This window comes from Chiloscyllium plagiosum, chromosome 25 (assembly GCF_004010195.1).
Source record: "Chiloscyllium plagiosum isolate BGI_BamShark_2017 chromosome 25, ASM401019v2, whole genome shotgun sequence".
NCBI classification, from domain to species: Eukaryota; Metazoa; Chordata; class Chondrichthyes; order Orectolobiformes; family Hemiscylliidae; genus Chiloscyllium; species Chiloscyllium plagiosum.
This window is the reverse complement of record NC_057734.1, coordinates 26330461-26356061: the sequence shown is the minus strand read 5'-3', so window position 1 is coordinate 26356061 and position 25601 is coordinate 26330461. Positions and strand designations below refer to the sequence as shown.

The window sequence follows — 25601 nt, the reverse complement described above, 5'->3', positions numbered from 1 at the left end:
TCACTCCCAGGGACGGATGATGGACAGCTCAGGTCACGTGGGGCGGTGCACGCCGCGTCACATGACCCGGCTCAAGATGGCGGCGCACCTCAGTTACGGCAGAGTGGTTCTCAACAACCTGCGGGAGGCGGCGCGCAAGGAGCTGCGCGAATTTCTGGATAAATGTGAAGGCAGCAAGGTCTGCGGCGGGGATGGTGGATTTAAAAGGGCGCGGTGGTTGTGAGAATAGCCCGAGTCCTGAAAAGTCGGTGCTCCTGACCCACCCACTTCTGGGGGACAGGGCGACCCTTCCCAAAATTAAACCTCCAGGTCCATCTCAACCCCCGGGGGGGGGGGGGGAAGCAGAAGAACCCTTCCCATATTAACTGCTCTAGGGCAAGGTGGCCCTTCCCGAAATTAATTCCCCAAAACCTTGGGGGAGAGAATACCTTACCCCCCACCTATCTCAGCCCCTAAAATCTCTAGGGCAGGTGGACCTGTTGCAATATTCAAACCTCGATCCAGCTCGTATTAACCACGCTGCCCAGTGGCAGGGGGACTTGTTCCAATATTGCTACCTAAAAGCCTAGGGGGAGAGAAGGTGTTTTAACCCCAAACATTTGCAGGAGGGTGACCTTGTTTCTATGAGTCTTGAAGGCAGATGACCCTTTCCGCATCAACCCCTGGTTTGCTGAATATAACACTTAAGCTTTCCAAGCCTGAAGATTCCTTACATTTTTATTCAAAAGTGTGAGCAAAGTAACATGGTTTAATACTTAGTATTGCAAAATTTCTCTTTTCCATTGTGACACTTAATTAATCACAATCAATCTTTATTGAAAATCAGAACTCCATGTTAACTTTGTCCTTTTTGTAGTTAAAAGTCTAATGTAATAATGCTTTTTGTCTGATTTAATATTACTTTCAACAAATGATATGATGCCTCTTTGTTCAGACAGTAATTATTTTTCTATAACTGCAAGTTAGAATTCTTTTAAATAGTTCGGAACATAAAGGAGCTAAATAATGAATGACATGCCAACTCCTTAACATGTGTCTTTGCCTTTCTGTTTGTTGAATTGTCTAACAGTACTTTTAAAAACAAAAATTATAGTATTTCTTGCTGCAAGCTTCCAAAAAGTAGCTTGATAATGAAGTATATTGGAACATGGTACAATATGGTATTTTGTGGTAATCTGAAAATAGCTGAAAATGTGTTGCTGGAAAAGCGCAGTAGGTCAGGCAGCATCCAAGGAGCAGGAGAATCGACGTTTCATGAAGAAGGGCTCATTCCCGAAATGTCGATTCTCCTGCTCCTTGGATGCTGCCTGATCTGCGCATTTTCAGCTCTGATCTCCAGCATCTGCAGTCCTCACTTTCTCCTAGTAATCTGAAAATACACTTGTTTCCTCATGCTTATCATCTTTGAACTAGAAATAGTTTTTGTGAAAATTATGTGTAAACTTTAGAGTTTCCTTTTTTTTGCTGTCTTTATTTAGACTGAAAAACTGTTCTTTGTGTTTTGAATTGTATCAGATGCTCTACTGTGCAAAGAAGTACAAGAACTCAACATTTTTCTCCTGATTTGAGAGGTGTACTGTTAAAAATATTTTTGGTACTTCATAATTTTAAACTGAGGCTAATTCAATGTCCTTTTAAGGAAAGAATCCTGCTGTCTTCACCTGATCTGGCCTATATCTCAGCTGAAAATGTGTTGCTGGAAAAGCGCAGCAGGTCAGGCAGCATCCAAGGAACAGGAGAATCGACGTTTTGGGCATAAGCCCTTCTTCAGACTAGTACCACACCATTATGGTTAACTTTTCAAGTTCTTTCAAAATAATCGAGAAAGGCACTTGGTTTTATTTTTCAAACCACTGTGCATGGGCAATATATGTCAATCTTGCTGTCAGAGTCCATATTCTGAAAATTACACTTTTAAAAATAACAATGAGGTTTAAGTTTTAAATGCCTGTTTTCTCTATTTCCTGAGTTACTGATAGCTGGATATTATTGGACGCGGATGATCTCTATACTCCAAGTGCAGGTACAACACCTTGTTGAGATTCCTGGACTTTGTGACTTTCTGGCACATGATTTGCTGTCTGCTTCTCTCACAGGCAATAGTTTGGGATGAGTATCTTACTGGACCATTTGGACTGATTGCACAGTATTCACTATTAAAGGTAAATGACTGCTTGTTTGTTTGCTAAGTTTTGGACAATTTGAATGATCAGTATTGATAATTTTATTTCTTAGAATAAAATATTCTTTACATTTTTCTTGACTTATCTTCCAAAAAAAAGAATATTATAGAGGTAGCTGGTTGAGATTGGAAATTAACCCCTCTTCACTCTATAATGTAAATTTTTACATAGGTAACATTTCTGTAAAATGGACAATTTAGGAATATTCAGCATTGCAGGAACTTATTTTGAAACAAGAATTTCAGCAGATTGTGTTTTGCTATGAAGACAACATGTTTGAGTAATTCCAAAAATCTGTTTGTTTGGGTGTGCAATATTTCCTCTTTTTAAAAATTCAAGATTTTTATTAGAATAATATTCATCTCTGAGCAAACTTATTTGCAGGTTTTTAAGAATTAGCCTGGTTTCCCCAAGTTAATTTATGTAGCTTTTTCTCTTCAATCTTGAGGATAATGATACTTACAGTAATAGTAATGTTTAACAATCTTTTAGGAACATGAAGTTGATAAAATGTTTACCCTGAAGGAAGGGCATATACCTCCAGCTGAAGTCAAAAACATAATTTTCTTTGTGAGGCCTAGACTGGAACTAATGGACATTATTGCTGATAATATTCGTTGGTATGTGATCTTCACTTTTAAGCTGATTTTTTAAATTTAGAATTTTTCATTTTGTTTCTCTATCAGTTGATGTAAGATGTTACAATGAAGACACTGCTCCAGATTGGTGGTCTGATCTCTATGTAGCCACAGACACATGTTTAAACTATTTTGATTGTTTCCAGTCAGATGGGTTAACAATTAACTCTACGAGCTAGTCATTTCAGTCAAAGTGTTTGGTTACATAAAGATATCAACAGACAAATGCATCCTGGCTGCTTTTCAATCGATGCATTGTGCACCTGTTAAAAAAATACTGCATCTAAAAGAAAAAAATATGTTTCTGTCCTTTATCAAACTGAATACTTCAGTCAGTTGTTGGAACTGCTGGCCTATGAACTTCTTCCATTACTGGAAAAATAACCTCCATGACTGGTTTAAATACTGGTATAAAAATAATTAAATTGTTGTTACTAATGCTGCTGTAACTGAATGACCATCTCTTAATTTCGAACTGAATATGCAAAGTTTTAGGGTAGTCACTCTCTCAGTGATTGTAAAGAGAGTAAGAGCTGAACTCATTTGCTTTGTTTTGAAAGATATTTGGACATATGTTTTGAGATAATATTAGATTGTTTTGACTATGTAAACCCAATGATACAAATACTGTATTTCCCCAACCATTTTGATTTGAGACTGGGTAAAACACCTCTAGGTTTAATTAATCATTTTTTAAGATAACTAGCAAAGCATAATCACTTGCCACAGGAAAATAAGAATATGAAACCAGAGTTGTAGAAGTGGGGCTTGAAATTCAGCGTAGTTTGGCTCTGAATGGTGTGAATTATTATCCGGATGCATTCATTCTTAATTTCTTTTATTTTAGTGAGCACAAGCATCATGGTCCACCCAGAGATTTCCATATTCTGTTCCTGCCACGTCGAAGTCTCCTTTGTGAACAGAGATTAAAAGAACAAGGACTATTGGTCCACTTCACCCATATAGAGGAGTACAGCCTGGATTTAATTCCATTTGACAGTGATCTAATGTCCATGGAAGCTGAAAGTGCATTTAGGGTAATTGGTTAACATCATATTTCCATTGCAGTCTCTCAGATTTTACCTTAAGTATTGCATAAACTTATCTCTCTCGAAGTGAACTTGTTGCAATTTAGACTTTTTGTATTGTTTACTTGACTGGATAAACCAGTTATATTTTCCACAGTGTATTCTGAATGGCTTCTGATTGCATTACATGTAGTAATATGTGCAGTCTGTACAGTGGTCATTGCTAATGTGTTCAGTTGTGATGCCCATCAGGATAAAATTTAGCACTTGAACCTTATGTACAAATCAGATGTTAAAGATCCAGATTTTGCAGTTAGTGCTGAAACCGGGTTATTTGCCACTGGCTGTATTCTGACAAATAGTCTGTTGAATGCAATGTGATTTCAACTTCTTGCTGCAACATGGTTCCCCCCAGTTGAGACAACCAGCAAGGTATGTTCTGAGGTAAAGCTGTGCCCCCGAATGACTTTGAGCTGAAAAACGTTCCCTTCAGGTCATTCTTCAGCTCAGAGCAAGAGCATATTATGATTTTAAATAATTTTAAACAGTTTCAAACTTTTAAATACTTCCTCAAACTTTCAATGCCTCTGGGATCATCTTTGAGATATTGCTTTGCTCTTGAATAATAGTTCTGGATCCTCATTGAATCCTGTAACTAGAAATACATAGAATAATGAGAGGAAAGAATGAACAGTGTTTTTGTTTAAAAAAAACATACACATACAAGTGCAGATGCTGCAAATCAGAAACAAAAACAGAAATTCAGTTCTGAAGAAGGGTCAGTGGACCCAAAGTGCAAAGTTTGCTTTCTCTCCACAAATGTTGCCACACCTCCTGTTCCTCCCAACAATTTCTGTTTTTAATTCTGTGAAATAAATTTCTGCAAACTATCTTCCCCATTTCCCCCAGCAAAAGTTGCTTCTGGCAAGAGGACAGTACCCTGCTACCCTATCAATTCCCCAGTATTTAAATGTTTAGTTTAGGTTGCATTAACAATTCTAAAGAAACAATAAAGCGCTGAATGCACGCACTAACTTATGGCATTCTGCTGACACTGTTTGCTAGGTGCTCATTACTTTGAGCTCTCTCCCCTGCTTAGCTGATTCTTCTCATGTACCATGCCTTTCTGAACTTAAAGGGAGAAAGTGTCTAGCTTTGAGAAATACGTGCAAATTGTAACTTGTCAGTAAAACTACCACTTTTTGAGTGATTATGAATACTTTGTAGGAATAATCAGAAAATGGAATAAATATATGTTCTGTGAATTCATATCAAAAAAGTACTGAACTTAGCATAATTTTTACACCATACTCAACCATGTTGGTTTCAAATGTGAATTCAAATCATGATTGCCAAGTTATTTGCATGAAATACAAACTTGAAAGCTATAGGCAAATAAAGTATTGATATTCAGTACATTTGTCATTCTTAACTAGCAGTCAGACAAAAATAAAGCCATTCTTAAAGAACAGTATACTTTTTTAAAGCATTGAAGCATATTTAAACATCAAAAAGTTTAAAAATTCAGATATCAAACCATCCGTAGCTAATGTGGCAATGATGTTCCATTTAAAACAGGACAGCTGGTTTCTCAGAAGCCATTTTGCATTTTCAGTTCCCCAAAAGAAAATATTGGTTCATGCTGCTTTAGATACACAACTATGGAAACTTTCTACTCAGTTTAACAAATAACTATGAAGAATAATTCAAAGAGCTATATATATAATCTGAACAATTTGCATTTGCTGAACCTGAATGGTCACATGACTCACACCTATTTGAGAATAAGGCATACAATATACCAAACATGGTACAATAGTGTAGTATGCATTGCAAATGATCAAAATGCACATTATCGGATATCTGAGTGTGAGAACATTAGGCTCGTAGGGAAAGCTCTCTGGCAGATCTCAAAAATAGAAAGATTACAAATGTTGTACTTGTTTTCTGAAAGCGGTACAATCTTAGTGGTACAATAAGAATTATAAATCCAAAATTTTTGTTTTTTATATGTATTTGAGGATCTGGTGAAGGTTGCAGATCCTTCTTGCTTTCAAAGTTTGCACTTGATTTTTCTTGTAGCAATTAATTTTGTAATTTGTTCTTTGAATACTCCCATAATCTATCCAAGGCTTCCATTTTTATAATTTATTGTGTCTTTGTAGTATTTTCTTCTTCAGTTGTCACTTTTTTTTTTACACAGCAACTAGATGATTGGATTGTAATTTGTAACTAACTGGAGCTTTATTGACAGTACTTCTTAACAGTGCTGAGGGCCAGCTGTTATAATAACTACTCTTGCTGAAGTGTGATAAAGTTGCAATTAGGTTTAGCTGCCTTTTGACTAATTTTTTTCTAGTCAAGCTATTCAGAGATATTATTACATGTCGCAGGAACAGGTGGGATTTGAACCCAGGCCTTCTGATTTATGGGTAGTGACACTACCACTCCTGTGCTACAAAAGGGCCCTAGCTGCTTTTTTAAAGTTGCCTTTTGAGATTTTATGGAATTTCTAATATCTCGAATGTTATCCCTTTGTTAAAACTAAAGGTAACATACCTGATTGAATAACCTGCTGACACTGTTCACATATCCATGAATAAATAGTTAGGGTGAGTTGTCAGAAGTTCTGAAGAAGGATCACTGGATCTGAAATGTTAATTTTGATTTCTTGTCACACATGCTGCCAGACCTGCTAAGCTTTTCCAGCAACTTCTGTTTTTGTGTCAGAAGACCTATTGTCCTTGCATGATTATTTGCATAAGGCATCACTACTTTATGGGGAAGTGGAAAGGGAAAAACTATACTTTTATTTTGGCTTTTTTTTGTGGGGGGGTGAGGTGGGGTGCAAAGTGGAGAAATCTAGTGTCACAAAGCTGTTTTTTTTTATATAAAAGCTGTTCCTCTTCTCAAGGATACTGTGTCCTTGTTTTTTTTTCAGAGGGGTAATAACCACTCTGTACCAAATCAGACTAATTGGAACAGAGTTTAAAGGGTATTGAGAGGCCTTTTTGTTTATATGTAAACAGATGAGACTTCAAACCAAGTGGTCATGTTTTATAAGTAACCTGTATAATGAAAGGGGAGTGGTCAGCTCCCTAGCTGAGCAGTTCAGTCCAGAACTAGTTGGAATTCAGCAGTGGACTGTATGAACAGGCTCTGTCTTTCTGCCCTTCTAACTTCAACCTGTAAGCATCCGTTCCATTTTTTTAAACTGTGTTTAAAGGGGTTTGCTTATTGAGACTGTTGTGTATATTCGTAACAGCATAATTAGGTCTAGTTTGGATAGGCTGAGTTCAGTAGGGGTTCTTTATTCTGTTCTTTGTTTCATTGTGTAAATTTGTGAATAAATTTCTGCTGTTTTAAAACCTAGTAGTCAACCTAGCTAACTTACTCCGGGTAATTCTCACTGTGCACTTACCAAAACAAATTGCAAAGTTATGGTTTGGGTTGCCTGCTCAAGAATGTTTTGAGCGGTCTGGTCTAGTCCATAAGACTAGACACTAGCTAGAGTTGGTACGTATTGCTCCTGGACCACTACTTCTGACGGTATTCTAAGATCTGCTATGATCCATTAATAAACAGGAATATGTACTACATCTATTTTTGAGCTGTGTTGACAGTTATGGTGTTCTGGTTCAAACTCTACCATAGGTGGATTCCTAGCTTTCCTTATGAGCCTAATGTTCTCACCGTCTTACATATCTGATAATGTGCATTTTGATCATTTGCAATGCATACTACACTATTGTACCATGTTTGGTCTCTTGGTACATTTACGAATACTGTAGGGCCACTTATTTTAATATTTAAAAACTAAGTTTATAGTACTTCCAGGAGCCCAGTGAAACAGGTGGGCTCATACACAAATAACTCATCTGATTTATTATTAAGAGCCTTGTTTTACAAAAAGAAATTAAAGTTTTGTTGTATTTGCAAATAGGAGTGTTACCTAGAAAATGACCAGACCATCTTATTCAGTGTTGCCAAAGGACTGATGACTCTGCAAGCTTTGTATGGAACCATCCCACAGATATTTGGGAAAGGTGAATGTGCACGGGTATGTTCAAACTTTCTCCACATTGCTTATGAATTATGTTCTTCAATGTTGAGAATATAATTTCAGGACGATGACAAAAAAAACATGAAATCATCCGAACACCTGTCATAGATGAGTGATTTTTATCTACTTTCAAAAATCTCTTTCCCCCCCCCCCCCCCACACACACAAACCTTCCTAAACTGGAGGTGGTCTGTTATTTGAAGCTTGCCCAATCTCTTGGAGTTGGTGTTTAATCAAGTCCTTTTTCCATACCTATTGCTGTTGCTGATTTGAAAGCTGCTGCCATTGGCTGTCCATTTTGAAATTTCTCTTTACATAGAAAAATACAGCGCAGTACAGGCCCTTTGGCCCTCGATGTTGCGCTGATCCAAGCCCACATCACGACTCACTGAGTAAAGAACCTACCTCTAACATCTGTCCTATACCTACCACCCCTTATTTTAAAGCTATGCCCCCTCGTAATAGCTGACTCCATACGTGGAAAAAGGTTCTCACGGTCAACCCTATCTAAACCCCTAATCATCTTGTACACCCTTATCAAGTCACCCCTAACCTTCTTTTCTCCAATGAAAACAGCCCCAAGTGCCTCAATCTTTCCTCATACAATCTTCCTACCATACCAGGCAACATCCTGGTAAACCTCCTCTGCACCCGTTCCAGTGCCTCCACATCCTTCCTATAGTATGGCGACCAAAACTGCACACAATACTCCAGATGCGGCCGCACCAGAGTCTTATACAACTGCAACATGACCTCAGGGCTCCGGAACTCAATTCCTCTACCAATAAAAGCCAGTACGCCATATGCCTTCATTACCGCACTATTTACCTGGGTGGCAACTTTCAGAGATCTGTGTACATGGACACCAAGATCCCTCTGCTCATCCACACTACCAAGGATCTGACCAGAAGCCCAGTACCCCATCTTTTTGTTACTCTTACCAAAGTGAATCACCTCACACTTACCTACATTGAACTCCATTTGCCAGCTCTGCAACTTATCTATATCCCGCTGTAACCTGACACATCCTTCCTCACTGTCAACAACTCCACCGACTCTTTGTTGTCATTTTGGAGATAAATATGGTACAAATGGATGGCAGTATGCTGGGGTGTCTGTTGAGGAATGAAGGTGTAATTTGAAGTTTTGAAACCCTGATTGTTTCTCCACAGCTTGTGGCAAATATGATGCTAAGAATGAAGAGGGAATTTGCTGGGACTCAGAACCAGATCTTACCTGTCTTCGATAAACTCTTGTTACTTGATCGAAATGTTGACTTGTTAACGCCCCTGGCAACACAACTGACTTACGAAGGACTTATTGATGAAATATATGAAATTCAAAATAGTAAGTTCTTAAATAAAACTGCAAATGCTCCTGCACTTATTGTTCATGGCCAATTAAACATTTCATTCCTCGGCTGTTGCAAGAGATTTAACAGAAAATAGAACATAAAGTATTTGGACTCTTAAGTGTGTGAGAATTCTTGCATGCATTTTGTATCCTTCATAGACACTAAATTTCTGAAGATTGTGTTGAAATTCGCTTATTGTATCCTTTTTGTACTGAGCAATTTGGAAATCTATAACTGGCAATTGGTATTTATGGAACATAAAATTCCAAGAGTTGCTAGTTGGCACCTTTCAGTTTTGCTCAACACTGGAGAAGGATCTTATTGCAAAGCTTTCAATACATCACTTCAAACAGTTTGGGGGAATCACTGAAGAGCGGTTCAAAAGATAGTTGTAGAAAAAGAGAAATGCTGCTGGGAAAACTGAATTACACTTGTTTGTGGAGGGGACTCTTTGAGGAGTTAGAGTAGTTGGCTGGTTCTGCGCTGTTACTCAGGAAGAGATCTAAGGAACTGGTATGTAGCTGTGTGTCCAAGTCAGGACTCCAGTCCTGAGGAGCTGAGAAAGTATAAAGGTCACAGGCTGTGGTACAGAAGAAGCAGTGAGGGAGTTGGAAGAAGTCGATGAGCATTACAGCTGAGGAGAGGGCTGCTGAAATGCCCACAGACAGTATTTGCTGTATGTCGCTGATCAAGATTGGAGCTTGAGCATGAAGAGCTGGAGTTATGTTTGTGAATGTATACTGGTGGACAGTTTGTGTCCAAGGGAGCTTAGACCCATTGAATGATTAGATTACATTACAATGTGGAAACAGGCCCTTCGGCCCAACAAGTCCACACCAACCCGCCTAAGCGCAACCCACCCATACCCCTACATTTACCCCTTACCTAACACTACAGGCAATTTAGCATGGCCAATTCACCTGACTTGCACATCTTTGGACTGTGGGAAGAAACCGGAGCACCCGGAGGAAACCCACGCAGACACGGGGAGAACGTGCAAACGTTACACACAGTCAGTCGCGTGAGGCAGGAATTGAACCCGGGTCTCCGGCGCTGTGAGGCAGCAGTGCTAACCACTGTCCCACCGTGCTGCCCACAAATGACCAGAACAGAAGCTGTTGCAGGCAGTCTGTAACAGAGCAGCCCTTGAGAAGAGATTTCAAAGCCATACTGGCAAAAGTGAAGAGTTGTGAGCTTTTGAAGTTTCATGAGAGTTGATGACCAACCACATCATTGACTATTTTAGGAATTGCTAAGAAATCTGTAGGGATCTGTTCTGATTGTATTAGTTATTTGATGTGTGCTGTCGGGTGTTCAATCTGTTCCCCATGGTTACCACATGTTAATTCTGGATGTTAGAAGAAAGTTATCCATGTGTGAAGGTTGTACTACTGTTCTAATAGCAACATTTTTTATTTTTTTTCAAAACCATGGAATTTTGTGGCTTTAGTAAGTCCCCTGAATCTGTGAATTTAAAAATAAGTTACTAGTCCCCAGTAAGTCATAACTTAAATTTAGCAATCTGGTCTAGGATCATAACAAATTTTAGCCATAGGGGTGCAAGTTATTTAATTTCATTGTCACTATTTAATTAAACTTCATTGAACCTCTAGAATCTTGCAAGTCCATATTCTGGTTGAAGATCTCCTGTTGATTCTGGGATAAATTCACTATAGTGTTGCTGAACCAAACAGACCAGCAATGTCCCAGATTCAGTTATTGGTACTAAGTTAGCTTGTCACATCTAGTGGCAGCAAAGATACAATGAATCTTCGTATCTCCAGATCAACAAGGGTTCCTGCTCATTCCAGTGAGTTGAGCGATATCGCAAGTGACGTGTGGATGACAGTATCAGTTTCAACTGCAATATTTCCTCCCATGGTGCTGATGCTCACTGTTTAAACTCTCATAATGAATGACCACAGTCAAGTTACAGGAATTGATAATTTTTACAAGCACCCCTACTACTTCCTCCCTTGCCTTACTCCAGCCCTGAAGATTTATCAGCTTTTAAACACCACCGCAACCACACTCAATCAACCTTGGCAATAGTCCCAACAATCCACTGATACTCAGTTAGTAAGGCTTTGGGCTTCAAGAAATCAGAAATCCATGCATTCAAACAGCAGAAAATCTCTGTTTTCTCTCCACAGATTTTGTCAGAGCAGAGGTGTTTCTCCAGCATTTTGATTTTATTTCAGATCTCCAGCATACTTAGTTCTTTTAATTTATTCCTGAAATAAATACATTTTTAAAAATACTTCCAGTAGAATACTTTGACTATCCAAGTGCTGTGTATAATTCAAATTAAGAAACCTCCGAAGAGAAAGTAGTGAGATTTGGAGCTTCTCGAGTTTCTGTGACCATTCTGATCCATGGATGAAAGTAAGCTATTTAAAGAAGATAATCACTTAAGTGCATCATGTCTCCAGTAAAGCACAATAAATTCAACTATTGATTGTAAATAGCTACAACTGTTCAAAGATGACACATTTTCCAGTAGCTTGTTTGCTGTGTTAGGTGCAAGATGACATGTTTAGTCAATGAGGCAAAAGCCTGTTCTCGACAAGCAATTAAACAAATTATTAACTCCCATCAACACTTTTACCCTTAACTATGTCCTTGAATGATCTTTGTTGAGTCTCAGGGATGGAATGCAGGATAGCACTGACAAATTCTGCTCAAATGAAAATATCCAGTTATGTAATTATTGCCCACTTTGTCTTGCCTGATGGAAAATGTCTAGATTTGATTTTCAAATGTAAAAGCTAACCTATTAAAAACAGAAATGGTTGTATCAATGTGACATGATCTGGTCCTTTTTTTTTTATATAATATCATTATGTGAAAATCTGTTTTATCAAAATATAATTAATGCTTTTTTAAAAAGATTTATTGGTTAAAATGGATATAACTTCATAGATATGTTCAGAAATGTACAACATCAACTTGCATTTTGTATAACATTTTTGCTGTTGTAAAACATTTCACACCAGACTACATAAGCATATATGAGGACTATTGATTAAAGCTGTGGTCAGAAGAGAAGGTTGTAAGGAGATTCGTAGAGAGGTTTAAAATGGGAAATCTAGATCTTAGGGCCTAGACAACTGAAGGGACATCTGCTGTTGGCAAAGTGATTACGGGCATGTGCAAAATGCCAGAAGTAGAGGAGTGCAAAGATCTTGGAGGCTTGTAGGATTGGAGGGGACTACACAAAGAGTAAAGAGTGAGGCCATAGACTTTTTTAATGTTCTTAAATTCATCTCAAACATGGATGAGAATTTTAAAGTTGTCCCAGACTGGTATTTACATTGGATTAACAAGCATGTGAGATGATATGTGATTGATCTTGGTGCAAAGTAGGAGATGCATAGTGAAGAGTTGAGCTCCAGTTAATGTAGAGTGGAAAATAGGCTGGTTAAGCAAGTATTGGAATAGTCATCATTAGAGTTTGAAAAGGCATTGATGAATGTCCCAGTATAGTATATTGATCAAAGCAATTCAGAAAATGTTGGGAGATGGAAATGATGTTATTGTTGAAAGCTCATCCAATCATTCGATTTGACAAGAGGCTCAAACCGTCTGGTTCAGCATCTCCTACTGCAATCCTTCCTATCTATTGCTTCTTGAGTAGTTTGAGAGTCCTTGCTTTGCACTCTTCCCATCCTTACTCTAACCCAACTTAGTTGTCTTTTGGAAATGCGGTGGAATTGCACTTGACAGAGCTGTGTCATTTTCATGCTGTTTAGGTTTGTGTTTGTAATCATTCTGTTTTCCAGCACATGTAAAGCTGCCTCCTGAGAAATTTGCACCTAAGAAGCAAAATGAAAGTGGCCGAGATCTTTCCAATGAACCTAAGAAGCTACAGTTAAACTCTGCTGAAGAACTGTATGCAGAAATCAGGGACAAAAACTTCAATGCAGTTGGTTCAGTTCTGAGCAAAAAGGCCAAGTTCATATCTGCTGCATTTGAGGTAATTCTTTCTTCAGTCTGACATTGACTGTCCATTCAGGTGTATAGATTGTGTTTCCAAAAGAGTTAGGTGAAACATATATCTCTGCAGGTCAAAACAGTCAGCTTGATTGGCTACAAATCTGATTTGCAATGTAGAGTGATACTGACAGTGTGTGTGTTAAATCCACACACTAGCTGAAGTTATCATGAAGGACACTCCTTCTCAGCCTCTCCCCAAGTGGTGACCCTCAGATTAAACCACGGCTGGTCAACCCTCTCTGTGATAAGAGAGCAGCCCAAGACCTGTTAAGGCTATGGCGTTTTTATCTTTTCTAATCAATGAGGTCTCTTCTGGTACAGTTCTGGTTGCCCTTTTGTTGGAAGGATATTATTAAACTGGAGAATATTCAAAAAAGATTTACCAGGGTGTTGCTGAAATGGAGGGTTGAAGTTATAAAAATAGGCTGGGACTTTTTTCCACTGCAACACAGGATGTTGAGGGGTGATCTTTATAGAGGTTTAAAATTCATGAGGGACATAGATAATGTGATGAACAAAGGCCTTTTCCCTGAGGTGGGAGAGTTCAAAACTAGGGGCATATTTTTAAGGTGAGCGGAGAAAGATTTAAAAAGGACATGAGGGGAAATACACAGTAGTTCATGTGTGGAATGAACTGCCAGAGGAAATGGTTGATCCAGGTACAACTACCACTGTCACACAGCTACCTATGAAGGAGCAGTGCTCCAACAGCTTGTACTTCCAAATAAACCTGTTGGACTATAACCTGGTGTTGTGTGATTTTTAACTTTCACATTTTAAAAGACATTTGGAGAAGTACATGAATTAGAAATATTTGGAGGGTATGTGGGCCAAGCATAGGCAAGTGGGACTAGTTCCATTTGGGAACATATTGGCATGGAATGGTTGGACTGAAGAGTCTGTTTCCATGCAGTCTGACTCTAAAACTGGAAAAGAATATGACAATTCAGCTGACCCTTTTTATAGTTAAAATTTTGAAACTTGCCTGTACAAAAATCGATTTATTCACAAGCTTTTCAAGAACTTTGGTTTGTTAATTGGCAATGAATTATATATCTTCGGGGAGAAAGTGAGGACTGCAGATGCTGGAGATCAGAGCTGAAAATGTGTTGCTGGAAAAGCGTAGCAGGTCAGGCAGCATCCAAGGAGCAGGAGAATCGACGTTTCGGGTATAAGCCAATTATATATGTTGTATACTGTTTGCATGTGTATGGAAAGAATGTACTCCTATGTATATTTCAATTAAGTACCATTATATCTGATTTTAAATGAATATTGAATGTAGCACCAGGAACTGAAAAAAAAAAATCATTACATTTCTAACACCAGAAGTTACACCTTCACATTTTCTAAGTGTTCATTAACACCTCCATGTTCAGACTTGCCCAATCTCTTCAATCTACCAGTGTTTCCATTGTGAAAACAGTCCACTAGATGCGTTAGACTTAAAATTCATAAAGGAGCTAATATTGCAATTGATTCTAAAAAGAAGAACATGGTATAATTTTTAGTCTGCAATTGATCATTTAAGTAGATTAGAAGTATTATGCCTCGTTTGTACAATATCAGGAATCATGAGATACAGCCAGGAGCTATTACAAAGGCTACCAATACCCCTCTGATTTGACTCTGCTACAAATCAGAAATCAGGACAAATCTGTGAGCTGTGGACAGATTTTCTGTACCCGTAAAATCAAACTATCTGACTGTTCAAAGCCTAGTAGAAATTGTTGCTAATGTTAATTGGTAAAGTTTTGTCAATACCTTCATTACTGGGACAGAGCCAAATGTCATCCAGGAACTCAATTATTTTCTAATACAGTAACTTTTGATCTAATACCTGCTTTTAAGGTGGTAAACCTGGACAGGCAAAGTCACCCAAGATAGGTGATCTTAAATGATTATTACATTAGTGACACAGGCACACACAAGGAAGAGGTAGCTTTTTTGGAAGGAATGGTGTGGTCTGAGGAAAACGATAAATACAAGAATAGAGGAAGTCTGTTTTAGAATAATAGAGATGTTTGTTTTCATTTGAAATAGTTGTCTCAAAATTGGTTCATAATTGTTAAAACCAGAATCATTTCTTGCAGGAAAGACATAATGCAAAAACTGTAGGTGAAATCAAACAGTTTGTGTCCCAGCTTCCACACATGCAAGCAGCAAGAACTTCACTAGCTAATCATACATCTATTGCTGAACTCATCAAAGACATTACAGGTAAAGCTCTGAAATATTTGATTATATAAATATATAATATACTAATTCCTCATCTGCTTTTGCTTCTAGACAGCAATGGTTTGAGAGTATGAAAAATGGGAACAGGAATAGGCTGTGCAGCCACTCAATCCTGTTGTGCCATTCAGTGGGATCGTGGTTGGTTTTCAACTTCAACCACTTATTCCCAAAGAATCCCTTTTCTCTCCTGATTTCCTTAGATCCTTGAACTTATCAATTTCATTCTTAAGTATAACAGTTTTGAAAAATCAAACAAATAAACTAAATTATAAATTCGCCTTGCTGAAAGTAGGTGTCTTTTAATTGCTGTAATTGTTTATGTTCAGCATCAGAAACATTCTTTGACAAGCTGACTGTGGAACAAGAATTTATGTCTGGGATTGATACTGACAAGGTAATAACAAAACCATAGTTTGTTCTTTTTGAAATTATTTACACTTTTTTTTTATTTGCATCAAATAGCTGTATTAGCCAGTTGCCATTACGTTTATTTTTAAAATTTAAATCTATACCTAATTGTAATGAAGAGAAGGTGATGGCCTAGTGGTATTATCGTCGGACTGTTAATCCAGTGACCCAAGCAACGTTCTGGGGACCTAGATTCCAATCCCATTATGGTAAGAAATGTCACCCTCATCCTGGGATTGAATTAAGAAAAAGTCCTTAACCGTTCATGCTTTTAGTTCGTGTATCTACTAGAAGAAATTCTATTCTATTTAAAACACAGTAAACGTTTTTGATGTTTTGAGACGTTTAGCACTGAATTAATTTAAATACATTATTAATAAAGCTTGCAGAGATTTATCTGAATTATATGTTGGGTGGGTAAAATTTAGTTTCATTTTGATTTGTAGGTAGCCAGAAAGGTATTTATATTTTAAATATATATGGACTCTGATGATATTGTAATGCTGTTAAATTGTGAGACTTCAGTGAGTATTTGTTTAGAAAAAGTGAAACTAATTGCATTTCTTTACCTTCTAGCCAACTGACAATCAACTAGTCTGATAATCATAGTTGACTTGCGTTTACATAAGTGGAACTGCCTCAAATACGTGTTGCTTTTCTGTCCACAGGTTAACAGTTACATTGAAGATTCCATTGCTCAAAAAGAACCTCTGATAAATATTCTGCGACTTGTTTGTATGCAGTCAGTGTGTAATAATGGCCTGAAACAGAAAGTCCTAGACTATTACAAGAGAGAGATTTTGCAGGTTGGACAAAAGTAATTAATTTACAATTGTAGTTTGTTTAGGTAAAGTCTGCTGAAATTTCAGAGCCACTTGATTTCATTCACAGTCTAATTGAATTTTAAAAATTTATTTTTAAATTTATTTAAGGCACATGTGATAACTCAGATGTTTTGCAAATCAAAATTGCATGTTGGACTGAAAGTAAAAGTTCTCAAGTTATAAATAAGTTTAATTTGATTTGCCATAAATGGATGCTAGTACAGTAACAATTGCAATGCTTAGTAAGTTGCTAAGTTCGCCAATGTATTCAATCATTAAAATTATGGGCTTCTTTGAAAACTCACAGCTTTTTAGGCTCACAACAACAAGGCAGTTTACTTTGTTGACCCATGCTTCCAAGGTCCAAAGCTTTGAAAACTCATTTATTAACCTGATGGTTTGGTGTGTTACAGGACAAATTGAGAGTTTCAGATTGGGACAATCCATAAGATAGGATACCATGCTATTCTGATCATTCTCTTGGGTGGAACAAAACCATATATTGATGAGTCAAAACTTTCAGGCAGTGCTTAATTTAAGTACTGTAAAATGTATGTATTTTGCTTCAGCATAAAGTTGCATTTACAGCACTTAACCTGGAAAACAATTTGCTGTAACCAAAATTACAACACATCTGGAATTACATAAGTCTTGTAATAACATTGCAAGACTAATTAAATCAGTTCTTTGTCTTCAACAAATGCTGTCTCTCCACTGTGCTGTGAAACTAAATGATGAAACAAGTAAACCAAAGACGTATGAAAAGTTGCTGATCCAGAGACCTTCAGAATAAAGACAGATCTCTCACAATACATAAGCATCTTCAACAGCTCAGTAATCTCAATTAATTATTTCTGTCACCACAGTTAGATTGGAGATGAAAATCAACTTGACTTTACTACATTAGCTTGAAGATACAGTCTATGCAATTATTTTGGTCTGAGAAGTCTACACTCTTTGCAAAACATTTATGCATCAAAAAGCCATCGGATGTCTTGCAGGCTAAAGAATTTCTGTGTTGTTGATTAATGCCATAGGAATTACAGATGGATTATAGATTGTCACTTAGTTCATAGAAGGAGTAGGGGATAAATCTAGAATTATTTTTGTTTCTAAAAATGCAGAGAAATGGAGCAATTAATCCAATTACTCATCTTCTAACGGATCCCTGGGCAAAGATATTTGTCTCTTTTGCTGTCTTGGTTTTATTAGTAACTGAATTTTACTTATGGTCTTCCATTTGTGGAAGAATACAAATTTCAAAGCATTCTCTCCACATGGAGTCGTACAGTGTGGAAACAGACCTGTTGGTCCAACTTGTCCATGCAGACCATAATCCCAAACTAAACTAGCCCCAACTATCTTGGCGCATATCCCTCCAAATAGTTTGTATTCATATATTTGCATAAAAATCTTTTAAACATTATAACTATATCTTTGATCAATGGTCTTTTTTCACCTAAAAGAAAGAGCTCGAGTCTGTAAAGTTATAACTTCTCAGTTGGGTGCCACACTTTTTAAAAATTCTCTTTCTCTTTCACCAGTGCTTTTATAAATTATTTTAAATAAAATATATTGTATCAGTGAATAAACTGAGGCTACTCTGGCATTTTCGGTAGATAATTCCTGATTTTCTGAAGTTGAGTCCTTGGGTTGCTCCAAATTATTCTAGATGTGGAAACATTGCACAAACTAATTAAGTCAGCCATTGATATCACCCCTTTCTTTGAAATGATGACTGATTCCATATTATTTGTGTTCACTATAATGTATCAACTTTGGGTTTTGTTGTCAAAAGCTGAATGATCTAAAATCATCCTGTCAGGTGGATATCAGCATACTCCATAAAGCAAGAGAGAAAAACATAATCTTAATTTGAAAGAATGTAGTTACATTTCTCAACCACCTTCTTCACATTTCCCATGCATAATTTGCACAAATACGTTTTTGTAGCCAGTGTGAGAAACAAAGCTCACTCACTTCAATAATTTCAGTCCGAGACAAAAATCTGAATCAGTAGTGTCATTTATTTTACACTTGCAAGTGGGTGTGATGTCACAAGGCAGGGGATTATATATTTCCTCCACATAGTTTCCATTCTTGTTGACTCAGCTCTTAGCTGAAACAATTACACACTGATGTGAGTTCATTTACTCTGTATCAAAACTTATAATTGCAGAAATAACATTAATTTATCTATATCCCACACCAGAAACTTGTGTAGAGTCTGTCTGGCTGGTTTAGTGATGATAATTACTTTCTCAAATTCACCCATGCTTTTCAGTCTTTCATGCTTTCCTTTAAATATGATAATGACAGCCGATGACTCAGCAGCACTGTTCCTGATTTTGCATTTAAAACGAACTTAGCAAGTCTGAGACTTGCTTGGTGATGTTGCCAAAATTAGCTGTGATAGGAATGATTCTCAAGGTCCACTCATTTTCTGCTGACACCTTGCTTCCACCAAAATCTGGCCTTAAACAATCTTTAAGACCTTCCTCTGGGGTTTCCATGACTAGGCTTGACCTTCACCTTAATATGCCATTGCTGAGTAACAGGAGCAGCACTAGCTGCAACAAAGGACAGCGAGATCACATTTAAAGAGGATGTAGTACATATTATACTATCACTTCCTTTTTTTACTCCTCCCACTTCTCCCCACCCACACCATGATGATGAAATGTACAAATCCAAAGAGGATCTGACTAAGAAAATGTGTACAACTGCACTCCAAAGGGGCAACAAGACATGATGATTGGAAGTGCTGCTCTTTGGCAATGAAGTTTTAAACTCTGCTTTTTTTTATGATTTGTTCAATGTTAGATGAATGAACCAGGCTACAATACAGTCATGTTATTTCTAATAGTAAGAGACTGAATGATTCTGTAAACTCCTTGCCTTTCCTCTCAAAGGATTAGAGTTGCTTTTAAATAACTCCACTAGCTAGTCAGTTGTGGATGGGGGAGGGGGGTTGTGGGAGTTGGTTAGCTTAGTCAACTTTGTGATGTTGAGTGATACCAATAGTGCGGGTTCAATTCCAGTACTGGCTAAGGTTACCATGAAGATCCAGCCTTCTCAACCTCACCAGCACTCACCTCGGGTTAAACTCCCCACTGGTCATATGTCTCCAATGAGAGAACAGCAGTATGGTCCTCTGAAACTATGTCAACTTTATCCTGTTATGGGTGCACTGTGTTGCGTAATATTTCCTATAAGAATGGGAGGAAAGCTAGAATTTGAATGTGAGAGAGACAGGGTATAGGAGAACTGAAGTAAGAATTGTGACAATTTTCAAGTGGAGGAAGGAGTTTTAGGATCCTGCTTACTTGTAATTTGTATTAAAGGAGCTGTCTAATTGTAATGCAAGATACCAAGTGTCAAAGGTACTTATGGGCAATAAATGCTGGTCAGGTGGGTGGTGCCCACATTCCTTTGAAGATAATAAAAGGCACACTCCCTTCACCCTGAGCCTGACATTGCCAAAGCAGTACTGAATTGTAAAGCATTAGCTGGATTTATTTGTCTTTTTAACAGTGTATACCAATATACTTTTTTTTAAAAAAAAAGCAGTGACTGTTGAATGTTACTTGCCTGTTGATGAAATCATTGAACTTGGTTTTCTGATCTGTATCCCTTACAGTTAAGGGGGTTTACCAATGCAAAACAGTGCTGTGCTCATGCAGCTGTCATAAATGCTATTTCTGGCAGTTTATTATTTCTGTGGTTTTGTTTCCTCCTGGAAATCCTCAAAGGTTGGAGTCTCTAAAAGTGTTTATGATTTCTCTATCCCTGTATTCCAGGCCACCGTGTATTTTATGTGTGTGTTAGGCCCAATGGTTTCTCCTGCAGACATTAATGAAAAATATAAGAGTGAAAATAACCGCAGGTCAGTGAGTGATCCAAGCACTATTTAATTTATCTGTTGTACTGCTGCTGCATTCTTTCAGCCAGAATTTCTTTAATAATAGGCTGTAGTCAAATTTTCATGTACCCCAGCAGACAGCACTGTTTATGCCACCATTGAATGCACATCACTTTCCACCAACCTGACAGAGACACTGCAAGAGAAATCATTGATATGTAGCAAGTAGAGTTTTGGGATATAAACATTTGGGAGTTTGTAGTTTTGATTCAAACAAAAGGACATTAATTTTCTCTTGGTTTCTTTCCATTACTAATGTGTTGTGTTTTCTAATTTAGACATATGGTTATGAGCACATTTTAACCCTGAATAATCTAGAAAAGGCTGGTTTATTGAAACCTCAGACTAGCACCAGGAATAATTATCCAACTATAAGAAAAACTCTGCGCCTTTGGATGGATGACATCAATGAACAGGTTCGTTGTTTGAATCCTCCTTTGTGAATGACAAATGTTAACTTCAAATGGGTTTGAAAATAAGAATTTTAACATTAATATACTGCTTTGTTTTGAATAAATTGAAATTACTCCTACTATAATATTGATGAAGGATATGTCCTTTTATTTTTCACAACATTCTTTGTATCTGAATGAGTCTATAGAGGAAACTCCCCAGATCATATGCATGGAAATGAGATTACTTCATGAGACAAATCAACATGTAAAATTCTGACATACTGCGCTTTCATGTGAAACATTCAACAGCTTTTTGTTTCATTCTTAATAAAGAGGCCTGTCTTTATCAAATAAACGCATCTGTACTAGCAGAATTATTGGTGTACGTTTGCAACATACTTCCTGTAGGCAGTAGATACTTGGTGAGTTATAATACTACTTCCCATTGTTGGTTTCTCTCCACCTTTTTTTACTCCAGACTTCGCTTGAATTGCTTAAGCTCATCAGGAGCATCAGAATGGAAATAGAGAATTGTATATCTTTCATGGTATAAAGTTCTGTAGTGTTATCAGTGAATGACAGATTTATATAATGGTCTGAGAACTGGTGATGTTTCTGGAAGTAGTGATAGTTATTGCTTAATTGTCCTATGACCTGATAATATTCAATAAAGCCTGCAAATATTTACTGGAAATTGAGGTTTCTGACATATGTGGGATCTATTCTTATTGCCAGTTCCCTCATCTTAGTTTTGTTTTTGATTGTTGCAACCAAGGTTAATAGACTTGAGCTGGCTTCTTAAATAGGAATACATTGTTTTCAACTGATAACCCAAGAAGAGTCAAGCACGCTTTTACAGGTGTTTTTGTTTTCCAGTTTCCTTGTTGGCTAAGTGTTTGATCAAACAATCATGGTTATGTTCAATTGAAATCATTTAATATAATATAACAATGTAGTTACATTGTTTGAAAATTGTCTAACAGTATAAAATCAAATATATTTTCATGCCTGAGTTTAAAGTTCTTTAAAATGCTCATTAAAAGGTATGATGTAATTTTAAGTTTTAATATTCCAGAATCCCAATGATATATCTTACGTGTACAGTGGTTATGCCCCTCTAAGTGTGCGGTTAACACAGTTGCTAGCTCGTCCTGGGTGGAGGAGCATTGAAGAAGTCTTAAAGATGTTGCCAGGACCTCATTTTGAAGAAAGACAGCAACTGCCTTCTGGATTGCACAAAAAACGTAAGCTTGCAATAAGTTCTTGTTTCAATAACTTCTCTAACCCAAGTGTCCCCAAGACAATTAAGAACTATCAAACAAAGTATATCACTGAGCCACCCAGGCAAATTTTAGGCAAAAAGACAAGCTTATGAACCCAGGGCTTTGAAAACTGAAGATAAGCCATCAATCATGAAGCTAAAATAAGTGATGCTCAGGAAGCTGAAAAATGGAGCATTAAAGATATCTAGGAGAATCAGGTGTTTGAAGCAGATTAGAGATCAGGTGGAAGAATTTGTAAACAAGGGACAACTGCATATTATGACTTTTCTAGCTAACTGTTTTAGTACATTCAAAACTAATGTGTTGCTTTACCAAATTACATTGATAAACAGGTTTTGATGAGGGCAGAGGACTCGGTGTGAGTAAGGATGTGGCCAGCAAAACATTGAATGACCTCCGAGTTTACAGAGAGGAGAAACTAGGAGGCCAGCAGGAATGCATCAGAATAGTTAAGTCTAGAGGTAACTAAGGTATTAAAGAAGGGGAGGAAATTTTGAAATAGTTTATTAATATTATGATTGAAATATTTTTGGGGTGTGCTTAAACTTCACTGCTAAGAAGCTTTTTTTAAAATTTCACATTGATAAAGAACAGGTCTGGATAGTTGTGTGTAGTGGTCGATACTGCCACAGAAATAATGAGATTTTCTGGTGCTTGCAGCTGCCAGAAGGCTGTTTCAGAAATAGATTTATCATACCAATCTATAATCACAACATAAATACACAAACATTTCTCCTTTCACATTTCAGGAATATGCAGTCCAATTCAGGGAAGTGAAAGTACTAAAACAGTTATCTAGAAAAGTCAAAATATGCAGTTGTCCCTTTCTCCGTTCACTGTATCTTCCAACACTGTGCACAAACTATGGTTCTAGAAATAAACTACAATAATAGATTTATTGCAGCAACTCACTCCTTTCTTGCGAAAACATTCACTAAGTATACAAAGGAAAGAATTTCAAAAATGGTATGTTCTACCATGTGGTTTTGTTCTTAGGAAGTAAATTTTCCATTCTAATTTTGAATAATTCCTTTGTGGGTGCAAAAGCAAGTGGGAAGTCATTATCTGAAATCTGCTTGGAAGACTAGCCTAAGAAACTAATGAAGAATGAAATATATATTGTTCAAAAAGCTGCTGAGCTAATCTGTGTCTTTTCTCTCCTGATCGTTAGGTCAACAGGGAGAGAACAGAGTTACTCTGGTGTTCTTTCTTGGAGGTGTCACTTATGCTGAAATTGCTGCGCTTAGATTCTTATCTCAGATGGAAGAAGGAGGTACAGAATATATTATAGCGACTACAAAACTGATAAATGGAAAAAGCTGGATTAAATCTATGATGGACAAGTTAGAGCCATCTCTATTCTGAAAAGACAATGTAATGGACAATATTCGTCAAGATGAGGATTTTTAAAATACAACAAACAACAGAAGCTTGCATGCTATCTAAGAGTTAATGCAAAGTACTCAGAGATGCCCAGGTCCTGCCTGGTGCCCAGGTGTGTTTGGAAAATATGATACTGCTGTAATATGTTTCAGTTGAGAAACTAAATTGAGCACAGCATGGGGCACGAAACAAACTTCAAATGTGGCCTTGGTCAATATTCAGCTGCACTGGCGCTTCTGAGCCATGTTTTCATTCCTTAGGTGGAGTAGTACGTGAAACCAGAACGCTTAGGTATTCATTGTACTTTAGGAGTCACATGACAACTGCCTGAAACAAGTTTCTATGTTGGCAGAATTTGATCATTTGTGCCACTGAATGGATTTAACTTGCATGCAGACTTTGCACATATCTGCATTTTGGTGTACTCTGAAATCTGAAATGATTTCTTAACACTAGAATATGTAATGTATGGTTATAGTACATGCAAGGTCAATGTGCATAATATATCCTATGAAGAACTCAAGTGCTTAGTCCAACAGTGTAGGAACTTAGAACAAGAGAGGAAGTGTCAACAAATGTGCATTATTTGTGCTTGCTCACAAAATATTATGCTTTTGAAGCTTTGTTATACTGGTAGAGTTCATGATTGAAATTTCATTAATCTCCTGCTCTGATCTCTGTTGCCACATCTAAAAGAATATTAAAGCTTTGTTATCCTGTGAGGGCAAAACTAAATCTTAAAACTCTGGCCTTTTCAGTTTTACTTGTGATATACTGGTCTGTTTATTGAATGGTTTGCATAGTTTCAGGAAAAATTGTATCATATCAATATTCCATATTCTGTATATGTGAAATGTGTCAAAATTGTACCATTTTTATTTAAATACAATCATTGGGCTTTATACTCTTATATTGCTGTAAATCAGTTCAGAACATTTTGTCTATACGACAGAAAAACAACAATTGTTTGGGAAGTTTAAATCCCATGTGAAATATGTTCCTTTGTTCAGAGAACAGTCAGCAAAATACATGCAGTGATTTCTCCCATTCAAATACTGTTCCTCAATAAGGAGGAATGAACAATAATATTTTGAGTAATATGAATGAAGTAACTTACATTATGGGCTGGTATGTGTGATAGATCAGATGAAACCCCCTCAAAATATATTAAGAAGATAGCCCAGACCCCAACTTTTTTTTAAAAAGTGTGTTGTGGTTCCAGATGCAATTTGGTTGGTTAAACTACTCGCTTTATTTTACGCAAAACTCACTTTATTTTATACTACAGTTAAAATAGACAAAATAAAAATAAAATGGCTTATATGTAACTATAGAAATACTTAAAATAATAATATATTAACTACTTTATAATTCACTGTTCCAAGATAGTAACATTCCATATACACACTTTCTTAACAAAGACAAATTCAGTAAAATGGATTGTCTCATATGTAATTCTAGCAGCAGGAAGAGAACCCCAGCTTTTGGCTGTGACAGAGAGAGGAAAAAGAGCTTCCACATCCAGCTTTAAACCCCAGAAATCACTGCTTCAGATCTAAAACTAAAACTCCTAGTTTTGTGGGAACTTGACCCTACCCATTGTGAACCACTTATTTCCTCATGGATGTGTAAATAATTGGGTCCTGGTAATGTGTCACCTTTAAGTTTTTTTTTTGTACTGTTTCTCTTTGAATAATAGTTAACAGCTCAATAGTTCCGAAGTACACCACCTCTGAAAATTGAACAACACTTATTTAGTGTCTCTGTTATTCATTGAAGTTTGCTTCACTCATTCACAGACCATTGCTAATTATTTTTTGGTTTGGACCTTTTTTTTTAAACTCTGGTTTAGCCCTACAAAGTTAAAATGTGCATTTGGGGTGCAC

The 25601-nt window shown here is 37.0% G+C and overlaps 1 protein-coding gene across 2 annotated transcripts; it reads left to right on the top strand.

Annotated features, from left to right (window-relative positions):
- Window positions 1-24625, top strand: vps33a (VPS33A core subunit of CORVET and HOPS complexes). Of its 2 annotated transcripts, none has more exons than XM_043715764.1 (13): window positions 1-178; window positions 2097-2162; window positions 2676-2803; window positions 3669-3858; window positions 7793-7909; window positions 9085-9259; window positions 13049-13242; window positions 15356-15482; window positions 15827-15894; window positions 16577-16714; window positions 20933-21070; window positions 22125-22293; window positions 23504-24625. In XM_043715764.1, exons 1-13 carry the CDS (start codon window positions 17-19, stop codon window positions 23695-23697), a joined length of 1866 nt encoding a protein of 621 aa, XP_043571699.1. In that variant the 5' UTR covers window positions 1-16; the 3' UTR covers window positions 23698-24625. The 2 variants fall into 2 exon arrangements, with proteins under 2 accessions (XP_043571699.1, XP_043571700.1); XM_043715765.1 differs by lacking the exon at window positions 1-178 and adding an exon at window positions 1427-2023.
- Window positions 24626-25601: the final 976 nt, after the last annotated feature.